This window comes from Elephas maximus, chromosome 14 (genome assembly GCF_024166365.1).
Source record: "Elephas maximus indicus isolate mEleMax1 chromosome 14, mEleMax1 primary haplotype, whole genome shotgun sequence".
In the NCBI taxonomy this organism is placed as follows: domain Eukaryota; kingdom Metazoa; phylum Chordata; class Mammalia; order Proboscidea; family Elephantidae; genus Elephas; species Elephas maximus.
In genome coordinates, this window is record NC_064832.1 from 98,524,581 (window position 1) to 98,543,461 (window position 18,881).

Genomic DNA, 18,881 nt, shown 5'->3' on the forward strand with positions numbered 1-18,881 from the left:
AAGAGCCATTGAAGGATTTTAAGAAGTGATTTGGATTTTTTAAAAAAGCCATCAGACCATAATGTGGTACTAATACTTCAGCAGGCTTTCACAGGTGGTTTGCAATGGGCCTTCCATACCTAATTCCACACAACTGTGAACGGTATTCCAGTAACTTTCCTACTTTCTGCTTAAATATTAGCAAGAAAACCTGAGTTATAAATTGACAATAACGCAAAACCTTTTATCATAAAATCAAGGTTCCTCAGTGGTGCAAACGGTTTGCACTCAACTGCTAACTGAAAGGTTGGTGGTTGGAGCCAACCCAGCACCACTGTAGAAGAAAGGCCTGGCAACCCGTGTCCGTACAGATTACAGCCTAGAAAACCTTACGGAGCAATTCTACTCTGTAACAGATGAGGTCGCCATGAGTCGGAATCCACTCCACAGCCAAGAGTTCAGTTTTTCTGGTGTGTTGTGTGCCATCGAGCCGACTCCGACTCATAGCATCGAACTGCTCCGTGGGATTTCCCAGGCTGTAATCTTTACAGGAGCAGGTCACCAGGTCTTTCTCCTGTGGAGACACTGGTAGGTTTAAACCACCAACCTTCCAGGTAGCAGCTGAGCACTTAACCATTGCACCATGCATGGCCTTAAATATTAGAAATAAAATCTGATTTATAAACTGACAATAATGGAAAATCATTTTTCATAAAATCACAGACCGTTAGGCCTGTCAATTTTGTAGCTAAGGAGCACGAAGCCTGAGAAGCGCAGACCAGCCGAGGCTGCAGAGCGGGCGCCCACAGTGGCCTGGGCAGGCCCACGCTGCATGTGTCCAGGACCCTGTGCTGGTCCCACCTCGCGGGGGCTTCAGAGGTGGTCCGACTCTACTGAGGAACAAGGGCAGCTGTGTGCAGAATGACCCAACTTCTGCTTCTGTTCTCTGCGTAGGAACCCTTTACGACCTTCTTCCTCAATGCAAATGGTGGGAAATTCGACCATCCTGATCGAACCTTCTCGTCGGTTTCAAGATCTTGGAGAACTAGTCAGAGGGACACTTCTGATGTAAAGGTAGGCTCTTTCATTTGTGGATATCAATTGAATTCCAAAATGTGTAAATTTTGATATTTTTATTCAAGTGAGTGTGTAAGGCATTTTATGCTGCAGTTTTCTTCTGTAATATTTTCTGCTTATATGATAAGTCTAACCTAACAGGAAACTACGGAATAATTTTGAACATCGTAGAAAATGATTCAAGATTCTTTTATTTTGTACTACTCTGTTAAGGTGTTTTAGTTCTTTCAAAAAATCCCTTTCTAATTTAGATCGAATAATCAGGAGATGGAGCGAAAAGCCTATAAACTGCCTTTCCTGCTGTTAACTCAATATTTGGCCCATTCCATAAAACACAGCAGGAATTGGATTTGACCTTAAAATGTCATATTGTTATAGCTTGCACGGCTTTGGGTTTGCATAGCCCGGGGCAATTAATAAAGCATTAATGACAAGACCCATTTAAAATGTAGGCTTTTCTGTAAAGCCTTCGCTTTTTCTTGACTGTGCCTGGGAATAATATACATCAATACACGTTAGATTAAACCAACACACACACAATATCCTGGAATAGCCGGAGAGGAGAGTCATTTTATAGTTGGTACTACTTAGCTAAATACAAAGATCAGTTATTCATTTACCTAGACTCTCGCAAAAAGAAAGTGGTTATATTCAAAACAATAACATACATTAATCCTCCGATTTTTCTCATTTTTTTCCCTGAAAATAAGATTACAGGACTGGGTTAATGCATAGGTATATGTCTTTCTTATTTGAAGCCTTTTTTCATCAAAGAGAATTTTCCCCTCACTGTCATCCAGACTGGCTATGAAAAGTCATGGCATCACTCCACTCAGGGTCTTACTTAAGCCAATGAAAGACAATGAATTTGAGTCAAGATTGTCATTACATATCTGTGCTTATCTATTGCAAACCATTTTTAAAAAGCAGTTACAGTGCTGCTAAACTATAAGAAAATTGGGTAAGTAAAACAACTTTTGTTCAGTTCTTTTTCAAAGCAGACAACAAAGTAAATGGATCCAAGTAGACTGTAGCATACCTGTGTGTTTTACGCAGAGCCATCAGCGTTTACGTAAAGGAATATGAATTTATACAAACAATGTATTCACCTTTGGAAAAAAGTAGGAGAATCTAACACACATCATGGGTATATTAAACTCAGATGACCCACATTTTTCTTCTCACAGTCTTACAACTTCCCTGAGGAGTTAAACTCTGGTATATCCATAAACCGTCATTTACGTTGATGCTGCTAACCAAAGAGTTGGTGGTTCGAACGCACCAGGCGCACCGTGGGAGAAAGGTGTCGCAGTCTGCCTGCATAAAGATTACAACCTTGGAGACCCTGTGAGGCGGTTCTGCTCCATGCTGTGGGGTTACCATGAGTTGGAATCAACTTGACAGTGAGGGGATTTGTGGGATATCAGTGAAATCAGGGAAGGAGCCAATTCTTACTTTATAATGCTTTGAGAATTAACAAGGAAATAGGAGCCCATAGGCTTACGTTGAATAATAGCATCTGGAGTTAGCACCATATTCATTAGATATGTCCAATAAATAACTCATAAGTATGTGAATTAAATATCCTTATCTATAATTTGGAGTCCCTGAGTGGTGTGAACAGTTAACAAGATCAGCTGCTAACTGAAAGATTGTAGGTTCAGGCACACCCAGAAGCTCCTCAGAAGAAAGCCCTCGTGATCTGCTTCCAAAAAATCAGCCACTGAAAAGCCTGCGGCCACGGTTTTACTCTGACACACGTGGGGTCACCAAGGGTACACGCGGGGCCGCCAAGGGTACACGCGGGGCCGCCACGGGTACACGCGGGGCCGCCAAGGGTATACACGGGGTCACCAAGGGTTGGAGTCAGCTTGGTGATAGCTTTTTTTTTTTGAATCTATAATTCAATGCTTCCTATAACATCTAGCTGCTAACCAAATGGTGGGCAGTTCTAATCCACCAGTCACTCCTTGGAAACCCTACAGGGCAGTTCTTTTCTGTCCAATAGGGCCTCTATAAGTCGGAATTAAGTCTACAGCAGTAGGTTTAGTTTTGGTTTTGGTATCACATCTAAGATTATATCTTAATTCAGAGCTGTTTTTAGATGCGGTTGAGTCGATTCCGACTCATAGCGACCCTGTGTACAACAGAACAAAACACTGCGCGGTCCTGCACCATCCTCACAATCATTGTTATGCTTGAGCCCACTGTTGCGGCCACTGTGTCAATCCATCTCATCGAGGGTCTTCTTGTTTTTCAATGAACCTCTACTCTACCAAGCATGAAGTCCTTCTCCAGGGACTGATCTCTCCTGAAAACAAGTCCAAAGTAACATAACCAAATTCAGAGCGAGGTCCATATTATATCGAGGTATTCCGAGTGAAAATGCCTGGTCACTGTTACGTGCCATCATCACAAAGATAAAATTGGCTTTTCACCTTAATTCTGGGATCCACCCTCACATGTTTGCGCACACACATTTTGTTCAGTCCTTCTAAATTATGTATATACAGGTGCAGCTTCAATCTCTACTTTCTATCTTGAGAATTTTTTTGATGCTTTTCGCCACCAAATACACCAAATATCTCACACCCAAGAGAGTCCAGGCAGGTAGCATTTCCGTCCTCATGGCCAGCATCCTAGACCAGGCTTTCCCCTCTAAAACTGCTAGGAATTTTCATGGCAGTTTTACTTTTCAGAAAATTTTCAGAAACTTTGACAATATTTTGTTAATAATTGTGCTTCTCTGGCTTCTGGGGTCAAATCTTAGAGAACGATGGAGTCGTGGTTATGAATAAGTAGGAAGGTTTGCTATTTTTTATGCTCAAGCAGCTGTGCTGAAGATAAACAGGTACTTTCTGTTCCCCCGAGGCTTAGTTTATGAGCAGCTCATTTCCCCAGCTTGGCACTGCACAGAACGTTGTGATCTTCAGCTGCCTGCCCCCGTGTGGGACCTTCCATGCTACAGAATGTATCTTGAATGGCTTTCCTTGCAGAGCTGCCCCTTTAAAGGCTGCAAGCGGCATACATGCATAGCGAGACCTGTGCAGAGCCGGAACTCGCCGGGACTGTCTTGTTTTGCTGGGTCTCACACGTTTTCCACCTTTGACAGGGCGTAGCCTTACCTCATAAACACCCAGTGAGCCTTCCTTCTCTGACAGGTTCCCACCTTACATAGGTTCCAGTTTTTGCTGTTCGATCATTTATTTACACACCCTCCTCTTGAGTCGTTCGTCTTTCTGATTTTTGCTTTTAAACACAAGTCTGCTGTGAGCTGTTGGTGACCTTTGTGTAGACATGTGAAGAGTAATTCCTTCTAAGGGAAAAGGCTGTGCAAATTAGTAACTCTGAACGATATCGCTAAGTCATCATCCACAAAGGTAATTCACGCCCTGGCTCAGTGTGCGAGCGCCTGCCCTCACCATCACTGTGGGGAGGAACGTTGCAACCCTTGCAAAATCTGATACGTGAAAAATGGAGTCTCTTTGTTGTTGCTTGAATTCCTTTAACTATGAATGAATCAGGTCTTTTTTATACATTTGTTGTTCTGAAAACTGATTCATTTCATTTGCCCATTTGTCAGTTGAGTTGTCTTTTGCTTGATTTGAAAAAAAGATCTTTGAAATTGCTGAAAGTGTCGATGCGAGTGCTGTTTCTCAGTCTCTCAGCTCTGCCGTGCTTCGGTTTTGTTTTTGTGCCTCTGTGTGCATTTTCTGCCTCCCTTTATAGCATCCAGATTTGGGTCCTTGTAGTCATATGGTTTAAGGTTAGCATTCTAATTCTAGCCATAAACCTCGCCCTACCCCTAACCAAACCCTAGCCCTAGACTCAGAACTAGCCCTAACATCAACCCTAACCTTAAACATAGCCTTAACCCTAACCCTAACCCTAACTCTTGCCCTAACCCTAAGCCTAACTAACCTAACCTGAGCCCTCAACTTAGAGAGAAGATAGGTTTTTTGGTAACACTGGTGGTGACTTGAGAGTTTCTAAATTCTTGTTTAAATATATTGTTTAAAGTATGTACTATTTTTTTCTTTCTTGTAATGACAGCAGATTTAGCAGGGAAGAAGATATTAAAACAATAGTTTTTCAAATTATGTGTAAAAAGCTAAGATTTTTTTATTTCTTATCCATATTAAGCTGTTAAAATATGCATTTGATATATTTGTAAGGAAATATGTTTCCATTTTCAGAGAAGCATCTCTGCAGTATCCGCTAACTTAGCCCAACAGTCACTCGAGACAGCTGGGAAGACTAGGTGGCTGCACTCCGTCTCTCTGTATTGTCAGCCTCTTCCTGTGGTAATGACTACAAGCTGAGCAAGGAAGGAGTGTTTGTGCGATGACCTTTCAGGGGGGAGGCCTCCTGAGCTAAGGCAGACCAGTTAGTCCTTAATTTAATATTATTATTTTTAAATTTCTCTCCTCTGGCATATAGTCTTGGTAACAATGACGTTCAACTTACTCAAGTTCTTACCCTAATTTTCCTTAATACCTTCAAAAGTTGTTATGTTACTTTCTGTATAGCTATGTAGATGTCAGAAAAGGTAGCCTTGACAAAATGCCATTAAGGTGACACAGTGTAAATGAGTACAGCTCACCGAGGGGCTCACCGCTGACTCACTGGTCCATTACGAGCTCTGGTGGAATTAACGAATGCCAGGGGATCAATCTTCTGGAATAAAGAAAGAAAAGAGATGGCAGCTTTAAAACCTTGGAGTGAATTATATTAGAAAAGTGAAAACGTCTGGGTTGGATTTGATTTCACTAGGAAGCCATAAAATGGTGTACTCTCTCAGCAAAATATATTAAACTGAAATGTCAGATGATGCCATAGGTATACAATTATGAGAGTGTTAATAGTGGTCTTCTATCATGCTAAGACATACTTTCAAGTCCAATTTCTCAGCATCTTGAACTTGTCATAAGCTTGTAAATTAGAAATTGTGTTTGAGGATATTTTCTTATTAGAGACAGAAGGCATATAACACCACTAACTGCACCATGGGACTTCTGTGTAGCCATTAACATGAACTAGAGATTGCATTTACCGACACAGAATGCCTGTTATAGTATGCATTTTGCCATTTCTCTAACAATATTTGGTGACTTTTTGCACCGTTTTCCGTTTAAAAAATTTTAGACCCCTTGTACTCTCTCAAAAAGACGCCTGTGACCAGAAGGCCACCAGCGGGAAGAGAACAGGCAGCACAGCCCGTCTGAGGTAGGCCAGCTAGTGCCAGGTGGGCAAAGCAGAGCCCCAGACGAGCGTGGCCGGACCCCTCCCTGTGCAATAGCCTTGGTGGCTTTCAGATGCCCTTTGTTGTGGGTTGTCCCGTGAGGTGGCCATCAGTATCTCTGTTTTGTGAAGGAGGCTTAGAGCTATTGTGTGACGAACCTACATTCACCCAGCAGCAAGGAGGCAGCCAGAAGTGGCTTGAGGTCGGTTCACTTGTTTCCAGTGCTTTATCCGTTAGATGGTAAATCTCCTAATTCTTCTGTATGATCATAATCACGTCCAGCTAGTTTAGCTATTTTGAAGTGATTAATCCGGTTACACTTTAGTCATTTCCTGCTTTATAACAAACCATCCAGAACTTAGTGGCTGGAAAAACAACCGCCACCACTTACTTCCTCATGCTTTTGCAGTTGCAGCAGCGCTCGTCAGGTAGAGCTTGACCCTGATCCGTGGCATATCGCCTGGAGTGGCTCATCTGGACCCGGAAAATTCAAGATGGCTTCACTCATAGGTCTGGGGCCTTACTTAGGACAACCGGAACACCTGGGAGCTGGGAGTTCCCTCTCTCTTTATATAACACCTGGCTTCCAAGAGCACCAAAGGAGAAGAAGAAGGCTGCAAGTCCACTTAAGGCTCAGAGGTCACATAGGGTCGCTTCCACAGCGTTTTCTTGGTCAGAGAAAGTCACAGGGCCACCCAGATTAAGAGAGAGGAAAAATGCACTCTGTTGTTAGGTGCCATTGACATGGTTCCAACTCATAGCGACCCTATGTACAACAGAACGAAACACTGCCCGGTTCTGTGCCACCCTCACAGTCATTGTTATGCTTGAGCCCATTGTTGCAGCCACTGTGTCAATCCATCTCGTTGAGGGTCTTCCCCTTGTTTGCTAACCCTCTACTTTACCAAGCATGATGTCCCTCTCCAGGGACTGGATGTCTTAGGCTGAGCTCTCTAGAGAAGCAAAACCAGCAAAGTGTATAAATATATATAGAGAGAGGCTTATATCAAGGAAATGGCACATTCGGTTGTAGAGGCTGGCACATCCCAAGTCCATGGGTTGGGATAGAGTTTTCTCCTGACTCACATAGCCACAGGGAATGGCGAACCCAAGATTGGCAGGTCAGAGTTGAGGGATCTTGCTCACAGGCTGCAAAGATCAACTAATCCCAAGATCAGCAGATGAGACCACAGGTAAGCTGCTAGCTTAAGTCCCAAGAACCATAGGTCAGACAAACAGGAGCCAGCTGCGGGATCCAGAGCTAGCGAAAACCCTTGAGCCTTGCTAGAATGTCCACTTATATTTGATGCAGGCTACACCCCCTTTCAACTGACTGGCTACTCACAGCAGATCCTATCATGGAGGTGATCACATCATATCAAATCTCATCATGGAAGTGATCAGAATATCACAGGACTGCCAGACTACATCATAACTGCAAACCACTGAGAATCATGCCCCAGCCAAGTTGACACATGACCTTAATAGTCACAATGAACAAAGTCATATTTTAAAAAGATGTGGAGGCTGGAGGGACTGTTGTTGATGGCCATCTTTGTAAGCAATCTGCCTGGACACAACTGTTCTCTGGGTGCAACTGTTCATATTCCTCCTACATAAAAAATATACTCAGCTTGTTTTGCTCACAAGTCCCATCCCGTTATTGTATCAGGCTCAGAGTCTAGTGGCCCATGATCTGCATCAGGTCCAGATATAGACAAAGTGCAGCAGTTCCTCGTCTGGAGACCTAGAAACTGAGAAGTTGTCTGTCCCTTGTGCACTCAGCATACCGTGCTCAGACAGGAACAGATTAGCCTCCTCAGACACAGTCATTCAGAAAGGGGGTGTGGAGGGTCCATCACAGCCACTGGATTATAGCAGTTCTGAAATCCAGCCGGGCATGTGTCCCAGATTCCTGGACTCGGGGGCAGGGAATGCCCACTGACTGGGCCCAGGTATGCTATCCGGGCATGCATGGCTCCCTAACCCACCATTCTCCATTGGTTCTTCATCCTCTGGGTACTTGGCTTTGCCCGCTGAATCACCCGTTCTTTTCCATAAAAAAATAGTCCTTGTGTCCCGCTGAACAGCTTTCTCAGCAACTTCTTGATCGTAGTCGATTGAGGGCCAGAGCCTCCTTTAAAAATGTGTGGCCTTTCTGTGTATCAGATTACTGTCTGCCATTGGACAAAACCCACACCTACAAATTCTTTCAAGACAGGCTCCTCTCTGCTTTGGGATATGAGTTAGGGTGCTGTTTACAATGACCTTGAGATTCTTAGAATACTATTATGTAACCAAGAAGGTTAGCAAGCCACTCCCTTAAAGCTGCTGAGCTCTTATAGAAAGCGTTTAGGCCTCACTGTCGGTTTGAGCTTCACCCTTGGCCGCAGAGTACTTGCTGTCCCCTGGCCGTGATTGTCTCCCTGGACTATTTCTTACTTGAGAATCCTTTGCTGTTTGGAGAGATTGTCCTCAGCCCCTATCTTTCTTGAAACGCAGCTTCAAAACTGGACAGTTTCTTTCCTAGCTCATCTCGCCCTGGCAGTACTTTATTCATACAGTGGTAGTGGAAACCACTGATCCCTTTCAGCCTGGAAATCTCTGAGCCACAGGTTCATTAGATACCTTTCTACCTTTGAGATTCCAAGAGAAGACTATCTGGTTAATTTTTCCACTGTGAAACCCAGGTTACTCTTCTCTCACTTCCAGTAGCACTTTCTCTCCCCTTCTTCCGGACCGCACCTGCAGTCTCCTCGTCCCCTTCTAAGCCCTGCCTAGTGCTCAGGCCCAAAGCCCACATCACACGTCTTCAGTTTTTATTACTGCAGCACTGCATTTCCAGCTATTAATTTCTCTTTCAGTTATCAAACACTGTGTAACAAATCACCCCGAAACTTAGTGACTTAAAAATAACAACCAGCATTTGTTCATGACTGTGCAATTGGAGATAGGACTCAGCAGGAACAGCGCATAGGCATCACGTGGTGACAGCTGGGATGGCTGGGCAGGACTGGGCTGGAGGATCCAAGATAGCACCCCTCACATGTCCCATGCCTCCTCCGAGACTGGGGAACAGCTGGAGCTGCCTGGCTGCCCTGCTCTCCCCACGTGATCTTTCTACCCTGTGTGGTAGCTGCCTTCTACGGGAACAAAAGCAGACGCTGCGAGGCTACTTAGGTCTTGGGCCTGGAAGCTACACGGTGTCAGTTCCATTGTGGCATTTGTCAGCCCAGGCACCAGCCATATTCACAGGGAAGGAAATGGACTCCACCTCTGGATGGAGGATGGTGTGTCGAGTAGCCAAGGGACACATGGGGCAGGAGGGACTGCAGCAGCCTTCTCTGAGAAAATTCCGCATGAGTAACTAAGAAAGCATAAGTTCCAGATTGGTTTATACCATTGAGTTCAGTTGGTGTGCATTAGACAGCATGAAATCCAAGTGCAAATACTTATAAAAAATGTCTGACTAGTTTAGGTGACATGGAAGTTAGTCCAAATACTTGATTTAAAAAAAACACTTGTGTTATCTGAATTGTCTACAGAGGTCTTGATGCAAACACAACCGTCTAAAGTGATACAACTTTTCATTGAATTAGAGGGTGCACTTTAGCACTGGGTAAAATCAACGGTAAATTTTTTCACTTGTATCCTTAAAGGAAGCTCTGGTAGTGTAGTGGTTAAGTGCTACAGCTGCTAACCGAAAGGTTGGCAGTTCAAATCCATCAGGCACTCCTTGGAAACTCTACAGGGCAGTTCTACTCTGTCCTATAGGGTCGCTATGAGCCAGAATCGAGTTGACGGCAGTGGGTTGTTTTTTGTTTGTTTTTTGGTATCCTTAAGGAAAAAAAAAAAAATCCATAGTGTGAATAGCTTCTAAAATGTATTTTGCATAAAGCTATGGGATGCATTGTTTTACACACAGTACCTTATTTAATCTTCATATCTACTCTATTACTTAACTGCTATGATTATCAGCATTTTTCCTTTAAGAAACTGGTATCTTAAAAGATTGAGAAACTTAACCAAACTAGCAAGGAATCTGAATTTAAACTCTTTATCTATCTGATTTCAGAGCACATGAAGTAGCATTTCTCTGGTAGAAGAAGGGGTAGTCCCAAAACTTTCTGCCTGCCCAGTTCCTCCCTCCTCTCCACCTTCACTGGATAGATCTGAAGTACCTCTGCTTGGTTGTTGCTGGGTGCCGTCGAGTTGATTACGACTCATGGCAAACCCATGAGACAGAGTAGAACTGCTCCCTAGTGTTTTCATGGCTGCACTGTTTATGGGAGCAGATTGCCACGTCTTTCTCCCACAGAGCTGCTGGGTCAGTTTGAGCCACCAAACTTTTGGTTGGCAGCTGAGCTCTTAACCTTTTGTGCTACCAGGGTTCCTATTCCTGCTTTAACAAACATAATCTAAAAAACACTGCTTTCAGGGGTATTTACTAAATAGATAGTAGACAAGAACTACTTTATGTGAAGGGAAGGACAACACTCAATACAGTGGAGGTCAGCACAACTGGACTAAACCAAAGCAAAGCAGTTTCCTGAATAAACTGAATGCGTCAAAGGTCAGTGAAGCAGGGTCAGGGGTTTGGGGACCATGATTTCAGGGGACATCTAAGTCAATTGGCGTAGTAAAATCTATTAAGAAAACATTCTGCATCCCACTTTGAAGAGTGGCGTCTGGGGTCTTAAATACTAGCAAGTAGCCATCTAAGAGGCATCAATGAGTCTCAACCCACCTGGATCAAAGGAGAATGAAGAAAACCAAGGAAACAAGGTAATAACAAGCCCAAGAGACAAAAAGCGCTACATGAACCAGAGACTACATCATCCTGAGACTAGAAGAACTAGATGGTGCCTGGCTACAACCGATGACTGCCCTGACAGGGAACACAACACAGAACCCCTGAGGGAACAGAACAGTGGGATGCAGACCCCAAATTCTCATAAAAAGACCAGGCTTAATGTTCTGACTGAGACTAGAAGGACCCCGGTGGTCTTGGCCCCCAGACCTTCTGTTGGCCCACAACAGGAACCATTCCCAAAGCCAACTTGTCAGACATGGATTGGACTGGACAATGGGTTGGAGAGGGATGCTGGTGAGGCATGAGCTACTTGGAGCTGGTGGACTCTTGAGACAATGTTGGCATCTCCTGCCTGAAGGGGAGATGGGAGGGTAGAGGGGCTTAGAAGTTGGCAAAATGGACATGAAAAGAGAGAGTGGAAGGAGGGAGCGGGCTGTCTCATGGGGGACAGGAGAGTAATTGGGGAATATGTAGCAAGGTGTATATAAGTTTTTATGTGAGAGACTGACTTGATTTGTAAACTTCCACTTAAACCATAATAAAAATTATTAAAAAAAAAAAACGCACTGCTTTCAATATATTTTATCTCTATTTCATTCCTGAAATTCAGGATGTAATAAACATATAGCAATCATTGACTCATGTGTTCATTCCACTGATAGCTATCAGGTATCTATTATATGCCAACCACCATTCTTAGTAAATGAGTTGTGAGCAAGAAGGCAAGATAGACAAGGTCCCTTCTGTGTGCAGTTTTCATTATAGTAGGGTCACAATGAATAAATAAAAAGAAAGAATTGCAATGCAGAAAATTAAAAGAGTGAAGTCATATAGAATACCATTTACCACTTTCATAATCTGTGGAATATTTGGTTGCCCACTCATATTTTCTGCCTCTCAGGCTTCTTGGAACTCTGCTTTTCCCATTGAAAGTATTTCCTGCCCTCCAGTGGGGACTTGTGTAATGGGGAGAAGTGGAAGAAACATTCATTGGTGCAAAATAGCTGGGGTATCAGGCTTAAATTGAGGTGGTGCATCCAGGAAGTGTGACTGCATAAAACTTTTGTCTCTTTTGTACAGCTAGATAAGCCTTGTAAGCATATTTATGGTTTCCTGCATGATAGTTAGGGAACCCTAGTAGGTTTGTTGTGTGTGTGTGTGTGTGTGTCATAGTTGGAAAACCAGAGGTGCCCAACGTCAGCAAATGGAAGGCACCCCACAATAAATCCTGCCACCTGTGGTGGGCCAGACAGGTGTCTACCAATTATGATGCCAGCGTACCCTCTGAGTTTCAAGGTAACGTGTTGTTGTTGTTAAGTGCCATCCAGTGGTTCCAACTCATAATGACCCTATGTACAACAGAAGGAAACACTACATGGTCCTGCACCATCTTCAAAATTATTGTTATACTTGAGCCCATTGCAGCCACTGTGTCAATCTGCCTCGTTGAGGGCCTTCCACTTTTTTGCTGACCCTTTCCTTTACCAAGCATCATGTCCTTCACCAGGGACTGATCCCTCCTGATAACATGTCCAAGGTATGTAAAACATGGTCTTGACATCCTTGTTTCTAAGGACCATTCTGGGTGTATTTCTTCCAAGACAAATTTGTTCATTCTTTTAGCAGTCCATGGTATATTCAATATTTTTCACCAAGATCACAACTCAAAGGCATCAATTCTTCGGTCTTCCTTATTCGTTGTCCAGCTTTCAGATGCATATGAGATGATTGAAAACAGGCTGGAGTCAGGCACACCTTGGTCTTCAAGGTGACATCTTTGCTTTTTAACACTTTAAAGAGGTCTTTTGCAGCAGATTTGCCCAATGCAATGAATCCTTTGATTTCTTGACTGTTGCTTTCATGAATTGTGGATCCAAGTAAAATGAAATCCTTGACCACTTCAATCTTTTCTCCGTTTATCATTATGTTGCTTATTGGTCCAGTTGTGAAGATTTTTGTTTCCTTTATGTTGATCGCTGAAGGCTGTGATCTTTGATCTTCCTCAGTAAGTGCTTCAAGTCCTCTTCACTTTCAGCAAGCAAGGCTGTGTTATCTGCATATCACAGGTTGTTAATGAGTCTTCCTCCAATCCTGATGCCCCATTCTTCGTATAGTCCAGCTTCTCAGATTATTTGCTCAGCATACAGATTGAATAAGTATGGTGAAAGGATACAACACTGATGCACACCTTTCCTGACTTTAAACCATGCAGTATCCCCTTGTTCTGTTTGAACAACTGCCCCTTGATCTATGTACAGTTTCCTTATGAGCACAATTAAATGTTCTAGCATTCCCATTCTTTGCAATGTTATCCATAATTTGTTGTGATCCACAGAGTTGAATGCCTTTGCACAGTCAAGAAAACACAGGTAAACGTCTTTCTGGTATTCTGTTTTCAGCCAGGATCCGTCTGACATCAGCAATGATACCCCTGTTTCTAAGTCCTCTTCAGAATCTGGCTTGAATTTCTAACAGTTCCCTGTCAATGTACTGCTGCAGCCACTTTTGAATGATCTTCAGCAAAATTTTACTTGTGTGTAGTATAAATGATATTGTTCAATAATTTCTGCATTCATTCTGTTGGATCACCTTTCTTTGAAATAGGCATGAATATGGGTCTCTTTCAGTCGATTGGCCAGGTGGCTGTCTTCCAAATTTCTTGGCACAGAAAAGTGAGCACTTCCAGCGCTACATCCATTTGTTGAAACATCTCAATTGGTATTCCTTCAGTTCCTGGAGCCTTGTGTTTCGCTGATGTCTTCAGTGCAGCTTGGACTTCTTCCTTCAGTACCATAAGTTTCTGATCCCATGCTACCTCCTGAAATAGTTGAACATCAACCAATTCTTTTTGGTACAGTGAGTCTATGTATTCCTTCCATCTTCTTCTGATGCTTCCTGTGTCATTTAATATTTTCCCCGTAGAATCCTTCAATATTGCAACTCGAGACTTAGATTTTTTCTTCAGTTATTTTGGCTTAAGAAATGCCGAACATATTCTTCTCTTTGGTTTTCTAACTCCAGGTCTTTGCACATGTCATTATAATACTTTATCTTCAAGAGCTGCACTTTGAAATCTTCTGTTCAGGTCCTTTACTTCATCATTTCTTCCATTTGCTTTAGTTACTTGACATTCAAGAGCAAGTTTCAAGAGTGTCTTCTGGCATCCATTTTGGTCTTTTCTTTCTTTCCTGTCTTTTTAATGACCTCTTGCTTTCTTCATGGATAATGTCCTTGATGTCACTCCACAAATATTTCTAAAAATCCATATTCCCAACCAAAAATTTAAACACACTCAGTGACACAGCATGCTTCCCTTAATGACAACACATGATAGCAACAAAAAATTCAAAGCAGAAAATAATTGGGTCTTGAAAGTATTATGCTTTCATTATGCTTAGGACACAGATATGGTAATTTTTGGCTTCTTGGACACAGCCTATTGAATATCAGAGATGAAACTCTTGTATTCATTAAATTTTTATTTTTAAGGCAAGCAAACATTTTAAGTAATCTAAATGTAAATATAAGTTATATACCTATGCCTTGCATTTACACACTAACTTTAAATATTAAATGCTACTTGAAACAAGGTTTAAAAACAATAAAACTGAGGCATAAAAATTGGCATCCACTCTAGAGCTTTAGCTACTGCCTCTTCCCAGACTTTTTATGATCTTTCTCTTCCTACACCTTCAGAAGACCACAAAACCCAAGACTTCAGGATTCAGAAGGTTCTGGTCACTGATTGCGTTGGTGTTATAAATCCTCCAAAAAAAAAAACCCATAGAGTTTCCAAGGAGTGCCTGGCGGATTCGAACTGCTGACCCTTTGGTTAGCAGCCATAGATAAATCTCCCAGGGACCTTAAAATAAGCTGTCCTTCAGAAATTTTTTCATATTTTCTTAAAAAAAAATTTTTTTTTAATGATTGTTCACTTTGTGACTGGTCCCACTGTCAGAAATCTGGGATGGTTTTTCTCCTTCAGATATCAAGTCTCTGAGGTCATATGCCAACATCTTATTAACACCCTAATTTATGACCACATTCTGGGCCACTGGTTAAGGACTAAACCAGAGAAAACTTCCTTACTTCAGGGGTCATCTTGAGGGCCCTGGGGTTACTACATTTTCACATGATCCACTCTCATTAACCCTGAATGCTCCTATGGGAGTACACTTCCTCCTGCCATCCTCAGTGAAATACTCCTCCTCCACCATCCTCTCTGGAGTACTCTTCCTCCCTCCATCCTCTCTGGAGTACTCTTCCTCCCTCCATCCTCCCTGGAGTTCTCTTCCTCCCTCCATCCTCTCTGGAGTAGTCTTCCACCATCCTCACTGGAGTACTCTTCCTCCCACCATCCTCACTGGAGTACTCCTCCTCCCGCCATCCTCGCTGGAGTACTCTTCCTCCCGTCATCCTAAATAGCCATAAGGGCAGACCTTCTTCTCTTCGCAATTGATCTTGACTGCTTTGTTCTCCTTGGCATAGGTCAGCGTTTAGCCCCTTCTTCCTAGAGCACTTAAATGAAAAGGAAATAGGTCTTTCTCCTGCCACTTCTGCAGTTTGGATAAAATTTTCCTTGCTGGCAACTTTAAAACCATTTCTATGTTTAAATCGATCTCTTTTAATTTTTGAATTAAATATAACTAGAATGAACAAGATAACCTTTTTAAACTGCAAAACTTTCCCTGCAAAAGATACAAACTCCTTGCCTGGGTCCATCCTTTTTCTTCCATTTAATTAAGTTCTGCATTGGCTCTTCTCCTAACTCTGGGCACTCTTCCAGCCATCTGCACATCCCCAGAAGGTTCCCAGTGATATTAAAATAACTGTATCTAATATCTTCAATGGCTTAATATTTAATGAGCACCTGCTGCAAGCACTGAGAGCTCTGAAGGATTCACAAAAGAAGGCTCTGAAATGTGCTGTTGTCCAGACTCTTATTAATATGAAATCCTCTGTTTCTCCAGCATTTGCAAATATAATTTAATGACATTCTGTGAAATAGTATAACAGTGGTAAGTAGGTTAATAATAGCTGCATATTTTATATGACTCTAAACCACAGGACCACCACGCGCCTGTCAGTTTGTTGTACTGTGGTGGCCTACGTGTTGCTGTGATTCTGGAAGCTATACCATGGGTATTTCAAATGCCAGCAGGGTCACCCATGGTGGACAGGTTTCAGTAGAGCTTCCATACTAAGACAGACTGGGAAGAAGGACCTGGAGATCTACTTCTAAAAACTTAGCCTGTGAAAACCTTATGAATAACAGCAGAACATTGTCTGATGTAGTTCTGGAAGACGAGCCCCCCAGGTTGAAAGGCACTGAAAATATGCCTGGGGAAGAACTGCCTCCTCAAAGTAGAGTCAACCTTAATGACTTGGATGAACCAAAGCTTTTGGGACCTTCATTCACTGATGTGGCACAACTCAAAATAAGAAGAAACAGTTGCAAACATTCATTAATAATTGGAACATGGAATGTACAGAGTATGAATCTAGGAAAGTTGGGAGTCATCAAAAATGAAATGGAACCCTTGAGGATCGATATTTTAGGACCGGTATTAGCCATTTTGAATCAGACAATCATGTGGTATACGATGTTGGGAAATTGAAGAGAAATGGCGTTGTGTTCATCATCAAAAAGAACTTTTCAAGATCTATCTTGAAGTACAATGCTGTCAGAGATAGGATAATTAATATCCATACTCCTACAAGGAAGACCAGTTAATACAACCATTATTCAAATTAATGCACCAACCACTGATGCCACAGATGAAGAAGCTGAAGATTTTTACCCACTTCTGCAATCTGAAATTGATAAAACATGCAATCGAGATGCATTAATAATTACTGGGGATTGAAATGCAAAAGTTGGAAACAAAAAGGTTATGTAGTTGGAAAATATGACCTTGGTGATAGAAACAACAGTGCAGATCACATGGTAGAATTTTGCAAGACCAACAACTTCATTGCAAGTGCCTTTTTTCAGCCACATAAACAGTATAGTTGGAATCGACTCGATGGCAGTGGGTTTGGTTTTGGTTTGGGTTATACACGTGGACCTCATCAGACAGAATGCACCAGAATCAAATTAAGTACATCTGTGGAAAGAGGCGATTGAGAAACTCAATATCATCAGTCAGAACTAGGCCAGGGGCCAACTGTGGAATAGACCATCAATTGCTCATATGCAAGGTCAAGTTGAAAAAGAAGAAAATTAAAACAAATCCACGAGAGCCAAAGTACAACCTTGAGTATATTTCACCTGAATTTAGAGAGCATTTCAAGAAGAGATTTGACATATTGAACACTAATGACCAAGGACCAGACTAGTTGTGGGATGATATCAAGGACATCATATGTGCAGCACTCAAAAGGTCATTAAAAAGACAAGAAAGAAAGAAAGGACCAAAACTGAGGTCAGAAGAGACTCTGAAACTTGCTCTTGAATGTAGAATAGTTAAAGCAAAAGGAAGAAATGATAAAAAGCTGAACAGAAGATTTCAAAGTGCAGCTCAAGATCACAAAGTAAAGTATTATAATGAAATGTGCAAAGACCTGGAGTTAGAAAACCAAAAGGAAAGAGCATGCTGGGCATTTCTCAAGCCAAAAGAACTGAAGAAGAAATTTAAACCTTGAGTTGCTGTATTGAAGGATTCTACAGGGAAAATATTAAGCGACACAGGAAGCATCAAAAGAAGGGGGAAGGAATGCACAGATTCACCAAAAAGAATTGGTCAACATTCAGCCATTTCAGGAGGTAGCATATAATGAAGAACCGATGGTACTGAAGGAAGAGGTCCAAGCTACATTGAAGATATTGTCAAAAAACAAGTCTCCAGGAATTCATGGAACACCAATTGAGATATTTCAACAAATGGACGCAGCAGTGGATGTGCTCACTTGGCTATGCCAAGAAATTTGGAAGACAGCTACTTGGCCAACCAACTGGAAGAGATCCATATTTGTGCTCATTCCAAAGAAAGGTGACCGAACAGAATGTGGAAATTATCAAGCAACATCATTAATACCACATGCAAGTAAAATTTTGCTGAAGATAATTCAAAAACAATTTCAGCAGTGCATCAAGAGGGAACTGCCAGAAGTTCAAGCCAGATTCCAAAGAGGACTTGGAACAAGGGATATCATTGCTGATATCAGATATATCTTGGCTGAAAGCAGAAACTACCAGAAGGATGTTGTAATGGGATTGAATTATGTCCTCCAAAAATGTGCATCAACCTGGCTACTCCATGATTCCCAGTAATGTGTGATTGTCCACCATCTTGCCATCTGATGTCATTTTCCTATATGTTGTAAATCCTACCTCCCTGATATTAATGGAGACCCTAGTGGCGTAGTGGTTAAGGGCTACAGCTGCTAACCAAAAGATCGGCAGTTGGAATCCACCAGCCACTCCTTGGCAACCCTATGGGGCAGTTCTTCTCTGTCCTATAGGGTCACTATGAGTCAGAATCAACTCTGTGGCAATGGGTCCGGCTTTTTTTTTTTTGTTTCATGATGTTAATGAAGTGGAATTAGTGGCAGTTATGTTAATGAGGCAGGGCCCAATCTACAAGATTAGGTTATGTTTTGAGCCACTCTCTTTTGAGATATAGAAGAGAGAAGTGAGCAGACATGCTATCTCATACCACCAAGAAAGTAGTGCCAGGAGAAGAGTGTGTCCTCTGGACACAGGGTCTTTGGGCTGAGAAGATTGGTGACAAGAGCCTTCCTCCAGAGCCGACAGAGAGGGAAAGCTTT

At 42.3% G+C, this 18,881-nt stretch overlaps 1 protein-coding gene across 7 annotated transcripts in view; it reads left to right on the forward strand.

The window, feature by feature from the left end:
- The window catches only part of NBEA (neurobeachin), an 892,011-nt gene that overhangs the window by 805,619 nt on the left and 67,511 nt on the right, over positions 1-18,881 (forward strand). For all 7 annotated transcript variants that reach the window (XM_049853455.1, XM_049853457.1, XM_049853456.1 and 4 more), the window contains one exon: positions 934-1,053. In XM_049853455.1, the coding sequence (XP_049709412.1) occupies positions 934-1,053 (120 nt within the window). The remainder of the gene's footprint in view (positions 1-933; positions 1,054-18,881) is intronic.